This window comes from Carettochelys insculpta, chromosome 18 (assembly GCF_033958435.1).
Source record: "Carettochelys insculpta isolate YL-2023 chromosome 18, ASM3395843v1, whole genome shotgun sequence".
NCBI lineage: Eukaryota > Metazoa > Chordata > Testudines > Carettochelyidae > Carettochelys > Carettochelys insculpta.
The window spans coordinates 8,958,060-8,974,872 of NC_134154.1; the positions used below are offsets into that span (position 1 = coordinate 8,958,060).

The 16,813-nt window shown below is 47.9% G+C and overlaps 1 protein-coding gene across 1 annotated transcript in view; it reads left to right on the forward strand.

Moving 5' to 3' along the window:
- The window catches only part of AIFM3 (AIF family member 3), a 46,360-nt gene extending 36,999 nt beyond the window's left edge, over nt 1-9,361 (forward strand). Inside the window, exons 18-21 of the mRNA XM_075013038.1 lie at nt 4,442-4,517; nt 7,141-7,245; nt 8,443-8,463; nt 9,322-9,361. Of these exons, the coding sequence (XP_074869139.1) occupies nt 4,442-4,517; nt 7,141-7,245; nt 8,443-8,463; nt 9,322-9,361 (242 nt within the window). The remainder of the gene's footprint in view (nt 1-4,441; nt 4,518-7,140; nt 7,246-8,442; nt 8,464-9,321) is intronic.
- Nucleotides 9,362-16,813: the final 7,452 nt, after the last annotated feature.

Below are 16,813 nucleotides of genomic sequence, written 5' to 3' on the forward strand. Positions count from 1 at the left end.
CCTCCTTCTCTCTGTGCTGCACTCTCCCCTGCTTCTGCCTGGGGAAAACCTTTTGTAGGGAGCCTGGAGGCCTTAACTGGTCACAGGTGCTTGATTGCAGCCTGTTGCTGGCTGACTCCTAATGAGCCTCAGCTGCTTATCCAGCCTGCAGCTCTGCCCCCTCTGGGAACTTAGGAGGGGGACAAAAAGGAGTTCTTTCAGCACCCAGAATGTTCACCCTCCATCAGGCACTTGTCTGCTGCAGCTTCTGGCCCGCCACAATATGTATAAAATGATGAGGACTAAATGAGCTATTACCACACAAGAGGCATCTTGGAGTCATTGTGAATAGTTCTCTGAAAAGATCCATTCCGTGCGCAACAGCCAAGGTCATCCTGAGATGGGGATGGGGCCTGAGGCAACCTTCCCCCTATGCACAGCAGTCTGGGCTGCTCCTCTGTCCCTCACCCCCTCCCACCAGGCAGTGGGACTCAGGAGTTACCAGGGGCCCCGAGGGCCAGGTGTAAGAGAGGCAGCAGGGGTCACCTCGCGTCCTCTTCATACTCACCCCATGGGCAGAGGGATTGGCAGTCTGCTCTGTCCTGCTGTATCATGCTGTGATAAACCTCTCTCCCGTCCCGCTGCGCCTCACTTCTGCACAGGGGTGTGAACCTAACTGCGGATGTGGAGGAGCAAGATGGAGTGGGCCATGAGGGCGGCATGGCATGGTGCAGATGGGCGGAGCAGGTTGCTGCTCCTGCTGCCCACACGGTGAGTGGAGGAGGTTGGGGGACAACCCCTGTCAGCTTCACCTTGCCCAGCCTTCAACCCCAGGTAGCCCCTGTCCATAAGACAGCTAAGGGAGCTGCTGCAAGGCCCCCCAAAATGCAAGACCTACAGTCATCACCCCAGTTTACCCTATGGACAGGATAGCTGTGGCAGCAGCAGTCGAAAAGCAAACACAACGCTAATCGTTAAAAAAGGGATAGAGAATGCGACAGAGAATATCTTATTGCCTCTGTATAAATCCTTGGTATGCCCACATCTTGGATACAGAGTGCAGATGTGGTCGCCTCATCTCAAAAAGATGGCACTGGAAAACGTTCAGCAAAGGGCAACAAAAAATGAGGAGAGGTTTGGAATCGCTGCCACAGGAGGAGATTAAGACTGGTACTTTTCGGCTTAGAAAAGAGGAGACGAAGAGGGGACACGATAGAGGCCTATAAAGTCACGATGTGGAGAAAATGAATAAGGAAAATCATTTACTTGATCCCACAAACACAAGAAGTTGGAGTCACCAAATGAAATTAATAAGCTTCAGGTTTAAAACAAAAGGACGTATTTCTTCATGCAACCTGGGGAACTCCTTGCCAGAAGATATTGTGAAGACCATGACTTTAACAGGGTTCAAAAAAGAACTAGATAAATTCATGGAGTTTTGGTCCACCAGTGACTTTTAGCCGTGATGGGCAGGGATGGTGCCTAGCCTGTTTGTCAGAAGCTAGAAATGGATGACAGGGGAGGGATCACTTGATGATTACCTGTTCCGATCATTTCCTCTGGGACGCCTAGCTTTGGCCACTGTTGGAATACAGGATACTGGGCTAGACGGTCTGACCCAGGACGGCTGTTCTTATGTTTTTATTTAGCCAGAGCAAAGGGGCTAGGCGGCCACTGCCTTTTCCCCACTGTGAAACATCCGCAGCAGAGCCAGCTCTGGTATAGATGGGTTCTTCGCTATCTCCAGCAGCTTCTAGGATTGGTTGATGAGTGTGATACTTTGCTTTAACCATTCTCAGTTCAGGTACTGGCCAGCGGGAGTCAGTATAGATTAGAAGAGTCCCATGGCCTCCCTGAAGTACACGAAGGCTAGAAGCCCTCAGAAGAAGAAATCACAGTTCCGGTGACATGTCCTCTCAGCTGCTCCCTCTCTCTCTAGTCACCTGACGTTCTTGGCTGATCCCTTGGAAATCTTTGTGTTCACAACCTTATTCTGAACCTCCAGTACTGCCTACGTCAGAGTACATCTGTGCTGGAAGATGTCATGTCCAGCTAGACGTGCATTGACGAGCTTGACTAGCTTGATGAGGATTAACATCAACGGCACAAGTGGCAGGTGGGGCTGGATGCCTTTGTGAATAATTAAGGAAGGAATTGCTGGGCCAGGGAGAGAGAAAGGAATTGGAAACTCCTTTATTGGTACAAAATTCCATTACAAACGATTTTGAAGTGCTACGAAAATACGTGATATACCCCAAACGATGAATAAAATTAAGGAAAACGGGTCATAAGCAAACGTTACACAGGGATCATTAAAATGCCATCGTCGCCCCATTTACCTAAAATATTACAAGTCAACCAAAACGTCACTAACTTTGCCCTCCCCCAGCCCCATTTTGTTCTGGAGAGATTTCAAAATAGCCAGTTTTGCCTGAACCAGCAAAACATTAGCCAGCCAGGAAACGGGCCGAATCCAAGGCTTCGATCTCAGGGGCGAGCGAACTTTTTACGTTGGGCCCTGTGGTGGGGCCTCCAGCCCAGCACCTCTTCTGAGGATTTTGATGCTGTTCTCAGGCCCCAGTGGCTTAGTCCATATTTCCTCAGTCAGGCCTCAGCAGCCCAGTCCATATTGGCAAGTCAGTGATCCCCCTTCCTTGTGGTCACACGAGTGGGGGATCCCAGGCCCTCCCACTCCATCGGGTTGCAGCCCAGGGCCCTGTTGATGGAGGATGAGTCTCCCTGACCACCAGCTCAACGGGGACTCCCACCACAACACTGTGAGCTCACAGGACACCTCCCAGCTTCCTGCCCCGGGCTACTTCCTACCCCATTTCAAACGAGTTGTGCCATCCCAGCTCTGGCTGTTCCTCCTCAGGCTGCTGGTGCTGCCGCTGCTACTCCCTGGACGGCGGCAGCTGCTCCCAAGCTCTAGCAGAAGCTACTTCGCCCCGGTGACCAGCCACAACTGATTGGCTCCCCCAGCCTTTATACTTGGGCTTCAATAGGAGCACGCCCAGCAGGGCCGCAGGGAAGGGGCCTTTTCCACCCAGCAAGCCTGGACCCCACCTCCTTGGCTCATGCAGGGTTGGTACACCCCTTCACAGGCCCCATTTTTCATCCCTGCGACTAGCTGGGTCCCCCCAACCTGTCTGATGTCATCCAGGCCAACAGAAATTTCGGTTATGTTCCTATGAAGAAAAAAAACCCTTCTCGGCATGTACAATAAGATGAGTCTGTAGACTAAAGACTCTATGAATCGGTCTGTAAAGGCAAATCCACGCCCATAAAACCAGTGACAGATTTCAATGCTTTTAAAGAGATGGATGGACCTGACTCCCAGCAGCCAATCATGCTGCGCTTCCCTTATGAAATTTCACCCTCCCTGAGTGGCCTGCCCCCTCGCTTTGCACACCCGGGCGCTACCTCGCTCTGAGAGTGGATGGACTAGGCAGGGCGGTCTGGAATTTGTCAAGGACGTTATTCCAAAACCACACACACCCTCTGCTCCGGTGACTCTTTCTTGTTTGTCCTCAGTGGAACAGCTTCAATAGGAGAGCGGGAGGGAGTCTCCGTATCTGAATATTTCATATCGAAGAAGTAGGCAACTCACCTGAGTGGACAACTCCCTTGTTCAAATCCATCTTTCCACCCTGCCTCACTCCAGCAGAGGGGGGATTTAAAATGTATAATTAGAGATCCACACCCCCTAGAACTAGAGGGGACCTCCTCTAGTTCACTCCCCTTGGCAGGAACAAGCACCAGCCCCAGCTTGTATTTGCACCAACCCCTAAATGGCCTCCTTAAGGGTTGAGCTCACAACTCTGGGTTTAGCAAGTCAATGCTCAAACCACTGAGCTATCCCTGGGTATCACCTGTAGCTAAACTGACTACCCTCACCACTGGGCTAAACATGTGTGGGACCTTTCCCTCATCCCTAGAACCTGGTGTGGAGGTGTAGCGTGCATGTCCAGAAGCAAAAACATAGATACTGAGCAACTGTAGATGTCTACAGAGTTGGATGGCAGCTAAGCAGTGGTTTTAGGAATCCCAGTGGAGCTAAATCCTGGGATGTAGGTGCTTAAGTGGCACTTCTGCATTTTAAAGACTAGCCCATAGAGAGCAAACTAGGGCTTCCCAGAAGACTGAGTCTGTGACTGAAAGAGTTGGGAGATGGCTGGGCAAAGAATAATGGGCTTCAGCTACTGTCATGTCAACCCTAGCACATGGTGAGGGTATGTACGGTTTATAGAAAGTTGTTGTCCAAAAAGAGGTTGTGTCTGTAGGATGGAAAACCACCCTATGATGTGATGCAATCTAGAACAGCGCCACACAAAGGAGTGCATATGTGCTTTTGTGTGGATGTGTTTACCTATGTGTGTATGAGACTGTGTAATGTGGAACCCAGGTTGGTGGAGCAGAATCCTGCCTCCTGCATTGCTTTGACCTTTGCTCTGTTTTTCAGGCCATGGGGAAGGATTTGATGATGTCATCTTTCAAGGTGATTTAGATGAACTGAAGTTTGTGGCATTTTACACCAAGTAAGTGTTTCACTGCCCTTTGAGAGATCCCAACATGAACATGATCTGTCTGCTCCGAGTAGAAGGAAATATTTTGGTATTTCTACAATTGTCATTAGCCATCGGGGTTTTCTTGTCCTAGGATTCAGGTTGTTCTGCATTGAAATATATACATTTAAAATGCAAGCCCATATTGAATGGAACACAGGTCTCCCATATCTGAAATGAGTCCTCTTGCAAGTGAACTAAGGGAGTCACAGCCCTCTTCCAACCAGCCTGCAAATCTTTTCGAGCCATCTGCTCTCTAGGGCTATGTCTGCACTAGAAACATCTCTCTACAGAAGTTACTGTTGGAAGAGATGCTCCAAAAAACCTTCTGTTGACAGATCACGTCTACACATAAAAGCAGAGCAATCTTTTGACCCACTCTGTCTACAAAAGGGTCCTTCAGAGTGTCTACATAGCTTCCTTGTCAACAGTTTCTTTTGACAAAATGCATTTTGTATGTAGATTCTCCGTGAGTTTTGTTGACAAAACTCTCCAGTGTAGACATAGTCTAGGAGTTTCCTGCTCTTCATTGCAAACAAAGCATTTGGCTAAAATGTTATCAGTCATTCAAGGTGCTTATTTGATGCAATTTTTGTTGGGAGATTCAAATGCAGACTCTCAAATGGCATGACCCTTGAAAGTTGTCACTTGTGCTTAAAGACCCCAAATAACACAGCAGAAGAACTTTCGCTCTGCAGAAAAGTAATCATGGCCAACATATAGCAAATAACTCAGAAATCGTAACTTCTGCTGGTGCCTTGGAAAAGCTGGCTTTCAGTGTGAAGCAGAAAGAATGAAGTGTTGATAGCTAAAGAAAGAGACCAACCTGGAATGGACAAAGGCTGAGGACCTCCTGGTTAGCCAAGGCTTTTATCTGGTTTGAGTGAAGTAAACAAGTAGGCAAAAAGCTCAAACTGGATTTTATTAAAACAAGCTCTCACAGGCTCTCTATACAGAGTGGTGGTAGATAGTGCTGCATGAATAACTACTACATGAAACATAATGGAGAGAAAAGGAGCACAAGGCACAAGTAACCATCCAGCATTTATGGAATACCGCTACATGGCCATCAAAATGCTCCTTCTTAGTAGTAGAGGGAAACTCAAGGGTCTGTGCTGGACACCTCATTTGCATGCTGAGGCTCACTAGACCACCATGGCTCCTGAGATAGGATCATTCTTCTCACACCCCAGCCCATGTATCCTGCACCCCTGAGAATACAAGAGTGCACTCGGGAGGAGCTTAGACCTTACTTCCATCTGGTGCTGAAGCCGCAGCTTGACTAACTTCAGAGTCACAGGACTCACTCCCAGTTTGCCCTGGATGAGAGCAGAGCCAGGTCAGCAGAGCATTCCCATGCCTGGATCCAAGCATAGCCTTCCCTCAAAGGTGTGCTGAAATGAAGACACCTGGTGCTTTCTACTGCCAGCTTACAGAAATAAAATCAACATGTAGCTGCTCTCTCAGGCTTAATCTACATTATGGCGGAAGATTGATCCACTCAGGGACAATCTTCTAGGATTTGATTTTGTGCACATGTGAAATCAAGCTCTTGGGGTCAAAGTCAACCCCTGGGCATCTCACAAGAGACGAGGAATAAGGAAGGCTGAAGAGAGAAACACTCCCATTGACCTTCCCCGTATAGACAGACATGGAAATTGACCACAGATATGTTGATTTTAGCTACGCAATTGGCATAGATAAAATCGTGTATTTGTGGTCCACTTTCACATCTAGTACAGGCATCGTCTCAGTGTTTTCCTTCTCTTTCCTCAAGTTTCCTCTGGTATTACCTCATATTGGTCTCATTCATCCACTTCTGTTCTACCCATTTCCCTTTCAGACCTGAGGCTGCTATTTACTCCATTGGAAGGAGGGTCCTGAAAGGGAGTTAAGACCAATGACTGTCAACTGTGAGCACTTCCATATGTGTAGTTGTTATTGTTACCAACTGTAACACCAATTAGGGTTCAAAGATCTCCCTCTAGGGAGAGGTCTATAGTATAGTTGTAGGTCAGAAAAGGAAAATGCATAGGGGAGGATGTAGTTTACATGCTGAAATTATTAAAACTTTTCACAGCCACCTATGTTCCCCACCATCCATGGTACTGTTATTTCTACACACATTAGAAGGCATCCTGTTGCTAATACAACATCTATCATTTGTCTAGGTTCTGCCCTTCTCCTACAGAGCAGCGGGACATTATTTCCATCTCAGAAAAACATTTGGGATTTTTTTAGTACATATACACTCAGAGTGCCACAGAGTCAGACTGACCCATCCCGGCTAGGACCAGGACGTAGCTCTGTTGCCCCACCAGCAAAGGTGGGTCCAGGCATGGAGCCAAGGCTCCACCCACTCCCTAGCCACCTTCTGCCCACATGCTGTTCTCCAGCCACTCTCCCTTCCCAGATGCTGCTGCCTGAAGTAACAAGCACAGAGGTATTGGGGCTCCTTGAGCTGGGAAGTGATGATCGGTTCATAATTGCTGGTGGTTCCATGGAGGAGTTTAGGAGAAAAAAATGTCTGCCTAGAGTTATTCTCTTCATCACCCCACCCCCACTGTCTCCTTCCCACTTCTGATCTTTGTTGTAGGAATGAGGAGGTGATTGCTGTGGCTAGTATGAACTATGACCCAATTGTGTCCAAAGTCGCTGAGGTCATGGCCTCTGGGAGAGCGATCAGAAAGCGAGATGTGGAGTAAGTAGAAGCTGCTAAAGATGTCTGAACACACTAATATTGTGACATAAGTGGGGCCAAGTAGAATCAACTGGGCAAGTGTTCCACGAGCCAGCAGGTGCCAGAACAGAAACACTGCCTGGGCTAGAAGCAAGGGTTTATCCTACTTTAGGTCAGGTGAATGACAAAATGGCAACCGATACATAGCCGCCTGCTGGTTGCTACTGTAGATTATAATTACGAAACAGAGTCACTCCCCTCTAGACTCACTAAACTCATTAACCCTTCCCCATTCACTGTCCCCTACCCCTCCACACTAGCGCCTCATTCACTATTCATCATCCATTACATTTATCCATTGATAGCTTTAAGGCGGAACTAGCCGCACCAGCCAAAAACAACGCACAGCTTTGTACGATCCCTATCTGTGTATTAACCAAGCCACAGTGGGAAGAAAATCTGTATACAAAGGAACACGGCATAGTACATATCCACAGGGAAAGGGGCAGCATTCTGAAGGCAGACTTCAGTTCCACTCAGCTTATGTGGGTGATGCCAAGTAAATACATGGAGACTGACTTCTAATGAATGAAAATCCAACAGCATCTATGAATCCTTTATCTCAGAGGCAAGAAATAGAAATGGATGTGCACATTGCAGCTTCTGGCCCAACTCGTCAAGGAGTTAAGGCTTAAACCAAAAAAATGCATTTTATAATGGCCCAAATGTAACCTGTCCTCCTGTGTCTTCTAAATCACCCAACTCATTTCTGATTAAACTTTTTTTAAAGTTGTGAAAAATGTTATGTTGAAAGGTAAATGCTACCTGCAGGTTTCACCTACTGTAATTGGTGAATTCTCTGTAACCTGAAGCCTTTAAACCGTGATCTGAGGACATAATCTCTGGCTGAGTAACTGAATGGTGTGTTTCAGGAGTGGATGGGCGAAGTTCTGAGGTCCACAATGTGCTCTTTCCCACAGTGAGAAGTCTGACATTTCACCCTCATTGCCTGCAGACCATAGAGAGCAATCTGACTGCTCTGCCCATAGAGGGCAGAGGCTGTTTTTGGCTTGACCTGTCAAGACCCAGGCTGTTCTCTGCCTCTCCTGGGGGCCAGGATAGGGGAGGACTCTTGGCCCTGCCACGCATGGGGAGCAGGACACTGAATATTAACCAAACATTCTCTCCTTGTTTTCCTGCTGCATTGACGCATTTAAGGCTGTTCGTTCATCGTGGCAAGTATGTTTCCTTTTGCATCTTGAACTTACCTCATGTTATCAATGAAGGGTGAAAGTGACAGATTTTAAGTCAATGTCAACAACTGAAGCCCTGATTTGGGAAATGTCCCTAATTCCTGCTGAAATGTCATTGTCTCTGCTTGACTATTTGCTTAAATAGAATAGCCACTCCCATGGAAAAGACTCCCATGATTAGAACTAAGTGGTTTAACTGTGGTTGGTCTCCTGTGATAAATCTGTTGCATCTGTGGAAAGGGGGTTTGGACACCTGGGGCCAGAGGTGCTAAAGTATACTCACAATAGTGCTTATTCCTCAGCTTGTGCCTGTGCGTGCATCTCAGCCATTGTACTGCTAGTACTAAGGGCCTAGTCAACGTTGCGCTGATTCACCTCTAATTTGGTTCAAAAACTGATTCTATTAAACCCGTGAAAAAACCCTGTGTAAGCGCTTCTGAATTCCATTTTAAACAGTTTTTAATCGATTCAGTTTAACTGAAAAACAGTCAGTTTCTCCTAAAACAACATAAAGCAAATTTCAGTTGAACTGGGAGTGTCTACACAAGGTTAAACCACTTAACTGAATCATTTTTAAAAATCATGCCTTTAGTTAAACCAGTGCAAGTTGGGATACAGACCAAACTTTAATGACACAAAGCCCGGACATGCTTCCCTCTCTGCATTTGGCTGCATCAAGTCAGCAATCTGTCCCAGCTCCTCATATCAGGATAGCAGGCAACTCTGTAAAGGCACAGGGTGAAGAGAAGGTGCTCCAAGTACTTACCCATGCAGAAGACAAACTCAGAAAGACCAGGTGAGCAGATTCAGTTAATCCTCTCATATGCTTTTATCTTTGCTTTAGAACTGGAGACATGTCTTGGTTAACTGGAAAAGGCTCTTAACATGGGAAGGAACCGATTTCTGCTGAGGCTGCACTTGCCAGAAAGGAGATCTGGATGACCTAAATGCAAATCTAGTCAGCTGAGCCATTGCCTCCTTCTGACTTTGAAGAATCCGGCATCTCTCACTGAACAGCTATGTTCCCAACAATGCCTTCTGTTCACACAGCTGGTGGTTCTGAAGCCGCACTGGCAGCCTGCATGCTTGGGCTCTGCTGAGTTTAAAAATCCTATGGAAACACAAGAAGCATGCAGCGTCCCTGAGAACGTGCTGGCTTGCACTGGCCTTCAGAATCTGAAGCAACCGTATGCTCTAGCACTGACAGCTGCGTCTTTCTCTGGCTGCAGGGGCACGGGGAGAATTGACTGGAACTTACCTGCACTTTCTTTTGGTGGGGAAAGACTGCTTATAAAACCAAGGCAGACTAGTCATCCCAGTGAGCATCATGTTACAGCCACCCACACTGGGACCCATCGGTTCCTCCTACAAACGCCACAACCTTTCACTGCACCCTGTGATTTCACCCACAGTGTGACCCCAACTAGCCTACTCCTCACCCACTTTCCACATGCCCTCACCAGCACCCTGCATCACTCTCCTGGGCACCCTCCAGTCCTGATCTCACACAGCCGCTTGCCCACCTGCTCCACGCACCCCAACCAGGCTCCCTTTCCATCCAGAGAGTTGTCCTCACCCCGACAGCTTCAGCCACATCCAAGTGCTCCCATTCAGGTCCTGACCTGCTGTCCAAGCCACATCACTTCACTTGTATCCCCAACCTCTGAATAAATCCTGAGCCCTGGGGGCACATGGGAGTGAGAATCAGCACGACAGACTGTGGCTTGCAGGGCTACACAGCAACTTAGACTTAAATTGGTCTTAGAGAAGTAGCCCAGCAAGCCTGAATCTGTTGCCCTCAGCCGGGTATATCCTGGGACTGGATATGCTTATTTCTGCATTAGTGGCTTGCAGTTGCTGGGTATAGAAGTTGAAACTCCCTGTTCTGTAAACCCCGGGGTCTCTCTTGCTTTTTTTTTTCAGTTCTTAAACACATGGGCTGTGTTCCGTTCTTTCCCAACTCCCCAGAGGCCAGTTTTGAACTCACTGACAGTGGAATTATGCTGGTGCAAAAACCGTTTTTGCAGAGGAGTTACCCCTGATTTACATCGATGTAAGAGAGACCACAACAGCCCTGTGAAGCTCCATAAGATCTCCAATAGAACTGCCAATGGTTCTGATTCCATTTCAGCTAATTCTGTTAGCATCGCGGGGTGAATGTTATCAGATCATTCTGTTTAAATGCGATCTGGTCATCTGAGTCTCTAATTTGCTTCTGCCGGATCAAACCTCACAGTCCGCCCCCGCACACTTTTATTTTGCATAAACCATCCTGCTGCTTCGATCCTGCCCCTCAGTGGAAAGAGGTGCAAAACGCTATTGAGTGAGATTTCTGACTGTGCCTTGTCATCTATTATTTATCTTGCTTCTTATTCAGTGACAGCCCGAAACCTACCTTCTCAGCTTCTTGCTGCCTGCGTGCTCTACCATTTCCCTGTTCTGTTGGGTTTTAGGAACAAAGACCTGGGGCCCATGTCGTTGGGCATTCTGTTTCAGACAGTACCCATTGTCCAGGGGCTTGAGAGACAGTTGATGGAACCAGAGCCGGAGCTGCTGGCTTCCAGTCCCAGGGCTGCCAGCGTTCCCCTGGCCCCAGCCGGCTCTCTGGAACTGTAGTTGCCAGTGAGGCTCCACACCCCAGCTGGCTCCCAGCTGCGGGACTGGAGGGTCCCCCACCATCCAGCTGGACTGGGGCTTCCAAGGTGCCAGTATGGCATACCGGCATGTACCGACACAAAAAAAGCCCTGCTACTAGTGGCACATCTTCCTCACTCTCCTAGGGATTAGCTCTGGCCAGGCACAGTACCCACCTCTGGCAGTATCCCTCCTGTCATCCTCTCACCCAGAAGACCCCTTGTGCTTCAGGGCCCACAGTGTCCTCCTCAGGACTTGTCCCTCCAGTCAAGGCACTCCAGAGCCTCCCCTGCCAGGAGGAGTAAATATTAAAGTTCCTCCATTCACTGTGAAATCTTCCCCTTACAGCTCTGACCATGCCACTCCTCCAGTGGCTGGTGGGCTAACTTAGGCCCATGAGCTACTCTAGGTCGCAGATCAGCAGCTCTCTGGCCAACAGCCCAGGCCTGTACTCTCCCACCTTGCTGCTTTCCTTGTGAGCTTTTCCCTACCTTTCCTTTCTCAGGTTTAGAGCTGTCCCAGTGAGGCATGCTGGCTGCTGGGCCTGGCCAGTGGGTGGTAGATGCTATTTTTAGTTGGAGCACAGGGCCCTGAAGGTACGAGGCCCAAGACAACCACCTTGCTCGCTTCACCCTAAGGGTAGACCTAAGCTTCCCCCTTTTCTCCAGGTTTGCCAGCCTTCTAACTCTCTTTTCCTTGGGACTAACTGTAGACTTCTTGCCTCCGGCTCCGGGTGCAACTCACTTCTCCTAAAGCGACTCCTTTCACACAGCCCAAGCCTCTGTTGCCAGCTTCCTGGTTTATCCAGACCCTCTCCTGTTCCTGCCCAGCTGGTCCCATCTTCTCATTTAAATCCCTGTTCCATGTCGCCTTCTGCACACGCTGTCTGAACAGTTAATCGGCCCCCTTATCCAGCTTCATCCCTCCAGACATTAGGTAAGGTGGATGCTCCATCCCCATCATGACTGTATAAAAATATTCCCTGAGCTTATGTGTCCTTTGTTGTCCTTTGCTATTTTATTCGCTCTGCTGTAAACTTTGCAGTCTTTGCCTCGACAGCAGGGCCAATATCAGTCATTGCTAGTCCCTGCTATTTCTGTTGCACCTATTTTCAGAGGGAGTAACCAGAACCAGTAAGGCCAACAACCACTGTGAACCCTGGGGCAAAGTGGGGGGGGGGCCTGACTGCACCCCTGGAAGGGCTAGGGCCAGGGGTGGAAATGGACAGGGCCACAGGCAGTCGTCCTTACTGCTGCTGGGACCCCCACAGCTGTGCAGAACAGCAGAGCTGCCCTAACAGCATGTCAAAGAGGCCCAGATCCCCAGACCAGACCCCTTTGAAAGGCCGGGCCCCATGGCAACTGCCCCTTTGCCCCCTCTGTCAGCAGCCCTGACCAGAACAGAGCACAGTGTGTGAGTCAGGAATGGGTCAATGACTTACAACGTGGCATTATTGTCTTTTCAGTGTGATTGTCCAGTGCTCGTCACAGCGATGCCCAGGTCTTTTTCGTGAGCTGTGACAGATCATTTCGATCCCAGCAATATGTGACTTGCAGTTAGGAAAGCCGTTCTATTCAGGTAGGGCACGTAAGCACACCCTGAACTGTAGGTACAAGTTAAGGCCCATGAAAGCCAGTGGGATTTACACAGGTGCTTGGTTATGTGTGTAAGTGTTTGAACTGAGGACTGTGTGAAGTGCTGAAGAGTCCCTCCAGTGTGCATTGTCTTGCATGTGTCAGTACTGCCAACCAGCTTGGTTAGAGCCCTCTGAAATTTCTCTGTTTTGTCCTTCTTGACTAATTTGAATAATTGTGTCTGGCAAAATTTCTACCTCTGCTCTTCCAGACCATTAATACCTCTATTACACTCTGGTTCCAGTACCGAACCTCATGACAGCCTACAGTTCACCGTCATGTGGGTGAAAATGGCTCATTCCTTCACCACCCTTTATTTTCTCTCAGCCGGCCTCTGATCACGCTCCTGTCAGCATTTTGCCTCACTCCATGACGATTCAGTTTCTTTAATGGGCCGTTGTTGAGGTTTTGTCAACAGCTTTTAGAAATGCCACTTAAATTACATGTACACAATTTTTTTACCCCACACCTTGTGTTAGTCCTTCAGAGAGTCAAACTAGATGGCAGAAGCCACGACGTAAATGTTCTTTCTGGGATTTGTAATTCTCCTTTTAATTGTTGCTTCAACCTATTTTCCTGATACAGAAGTGACACTGACTGGTTTGTAACTCTCAGGTTGCTTTTACGGGTGTGTACAACTTCGGTTTCCCTCCAGTCTGGTGGCTATCTTAATGAGCGATTACCTAGGGTGGGCCCAGATCCACAAAGGAACTTCAGTGTTATAATCCCGGGTATTGCAGCACCTAACCTGAGGCACCCAGCTGAACCCACAAACTTTGGGTTAGCTGCCCAGGCTCCCTATGTGGTGCATGGCACCAAAGAATGGGATCCACAAAAGACCTTAAGAGGGGAGCTGCCTAAAGCAGCCAATAGTCAATTCTTAGACGAGGGTTGTAAATTAAGCCCTCCTTCTGCCAGGGAGCAGGTGTCTAAATCACAGCTGTAAATCCCTTGTTGGAGCTGGGTGCCTATTCCTTCCCTTGACAGACAACGACTGCGAAGTCCTTCTCACGCTCTCTCTGACCCAATGCATATCTCATTATTTGTACACAGTGGAATAGCATCCACAGGACAGACTGAAGGAGCTGGATCACAATGGCCTATTGCCCACTGGTTAGAGCACGCTCCTGAAAGGGGCTGTTAGGCTCCTAAATCGTTTGGTGGAGGTGTTTGTCTCAGCCACTTGTTTCATGGGCCAGATGAGCCAGTGCCTTGGTACCTCTGAAGGTTCCTTTTGTGAACACTTACCAATGTGCAGTGTCAGAGCCTTCCTAACCATTTTGTTTCAGTAGCTTCTATTGTGACTCTGCCACCTTCTCGTCTCCATGTCCTGAGAAGACCAGGTACATCCTCAACCTCCTCTATGGTGTACACTGGTGCTAAGAAATTATTTAACTTCTCTGCCATGACCTTATTCCTCTTAATTGCTTCCTTTCTCTGCTGGTGCCCAGCAGACTGGTGAGCCCCCTCAAAAGCATTTACTGAGAATTCGTCTGGCTTGTTTTTAAAGCTTATTTGCTCTTCATATTCCCCCTTTGGCCTATTTTCCGGTTTTACCTGTTACTTGCCATAGTGGTTGCTCCATAGCCTCCTGAACCTTGGCTTTTAACCAGCCTCATCCTGCTCCGTTTCTGGCTAGGAGAATGTGTGCCCTTTGCTGCTGCATTGACATGCACTGGTAATACTCTCTCTCTCTGTTGAGCTTACACATCATCCTTTCTCTCCCTCTCTTTACTTACCCCCTGGAGCAGATCCTTTTCCTTAGTTATTCAATTTCCTTTTAAAATCTTTAGAAACACCCGCAGAGCAGCTGTCCTGTATGTTCACATCCTTCCCCATTGAGGCCTTATCCTGCCTAGGTGAAAAGTTTGTTTAAATGTTGCTGAATACACAAGGGCTGTGTTAAGATTCATCAGTCTCTAATGTAGATAAGTTCAACCCCTTTAAGCGAGTGAGCTGGTTGTGGCCAAGCCCAGCCTGCTACAGGAGAACACTTCAGCCAGCATGTGCAGTAAAATACTGCTTTGCTTGCCCTGTTAGTGAACCCCATTTTAAAAGCACCTCTTTCTCCATTCAGCAAAGGCCTGGGATGGGGAAAATCCCTAATATTAGTTAAGCGGGGTAGCAGTGAATGTAGGGAGGAAGGTATGAGCTTAGCGGCAGCTGGAAACTGAGCAGCTAAGCCCCTGCTGCCTCTTTGAAAGAGCCCAGGAGCCAGAGGGTTTTTTCATGAGGGAGGAGGGAAGGAGCAGAGAGACTGTGCTTTCAGAGATGGGGACAAGGGAGGGAAGGGTGAACCCCAGGCAGAGAGGAGCAGCTGGAGCCAGTGCTCTCTTAGCAGGTGGGAAGTGAGGGGGGAAGAGGAGAGGGACTTGGCCATCTGCAGGAGGCCCAGGAAGGCTTCCTGCTCCTAAGAGAGGCAGTAGCCGCGGGAGCAACAATGGCTGCTCCCTGCCTGCAGGCTGGAGAGCAGCAAGAGCTGGCTTGGTTGGAGGAGTGGGGTCTGCAGAAACCTGCAGGGAACCTGATTTCTACTTCCCAGCTACGTGTTACGCTGTGTTCCCCAACAAATGACCCAGCTCGGCTTGTCAAGAGCTGGTTATGCTTTATCCCACTCCAGTTCTTTGGCGTCCCACCACACTTCCAGCTCTGTCTGCCTCTTTCATGTGTTTTCTAGTCTCTTCAGCTCACTGACTCAGCCTTATTCAAACGGGCTTTTGGTTTAACAACAAAGGAGCAAAACAGCCCTCACCCTGCTTCCATGAGCTGTGCTTGCCAGGCCCATGTCCTATGTGCCCCATGCACACAGAGGCTCTTCTCGCCCAAGCTACGTGCCAAGCCACAAGAAGTGTGAATGGAGGATGAAATTTGGGCAGGAGCTGGTGCCAGCATTAGGCCTCTGAAGGGAGCAACTTCCAGCAAAAAAGCAGTGACCTCTCTAGCCATTTCCATGAGCAATCTCATCTGTGCCTTTGAAAAAAATCTCGCCTAGGTGCCATACATTGGGTATCCACACTAGAAAACATCATTTGTTGTTACTTTGCTATTAAAGCTTGTCAACATCTTTCAAATGTAAGATTTTTTTCCCTTGAAAAAGTGAGATTTATTTGTCCAATGTGAAATGATATAAAAATTGATCTTATGGAAACTGACCATTTTCTCTGGAATTTTGGGAGGAATTTTAAAACTGACATTTTTAACCAAAATTTTCATTTATCAAAAAGTCAGGTTTCGGTAAAAACAGTGGTTTTGATAAAAATTTAGCTAAAACTTTGATCTGAAATGGGGGGATTCCTGAAGACCAGAAAAGGATTAATTTCAAGCCCAACCTATAGTAGTGTGAAATTGAATTTCCATTTTTTGGCCAGATCCATTTGCTGCCTTAAAGCACTGTGTTGTGCTTGTGTGTTATATATACCAGGGGACAGCAAACTTTTCACATTGGGACCCACTTTTCATCCCTGCAATTAACAGGCCCCTCTTACCCCCCCACCCCTCAACCAGTGTAATGTAATCCAAACTAACAGAAATTTGGGTTATGTTCATGTTTAAAAAAAAGGCCCTTTCAGCATGAGTAAGAAAATAAGTCTGTAGAATGTAAAATCTTTATGAATCGGTAACAGAGAGTAAGCCGTGCTAGTCTATACACTATCAAAACAAAAAGCAGTCAAGTAGCACTTTAAAGACTAGCAATTAACCCTAATAAACTATTTTGCTAGTCTTTAAAGTGCTACTTGACTGCTTTTTGTTTTTATGAATCGGTATGTAAGTAGTACACAGACATGAAAGCAGTAAGGTATTTCAACATTTTTAATGAGACAGAGGAGCCTGACACCCAGCAGCCGATTGTACCACACCCCCCTTATGAAATTTCACACCCTCCTGAGGGGGCCTGTCCCCCCCCCAACTTTGCACACCCCTGGTATATATGCCACCATCACCATGCAGAATAGAGCCACCACAGGCTACCATGAGGAAGAAGCAATCATATTTGGCCTGCAGGGAGAGGCTAACCCAAACACACAGTAATATGCATCAGCAATCTTATTTAATGTGAAAGCCACCAGC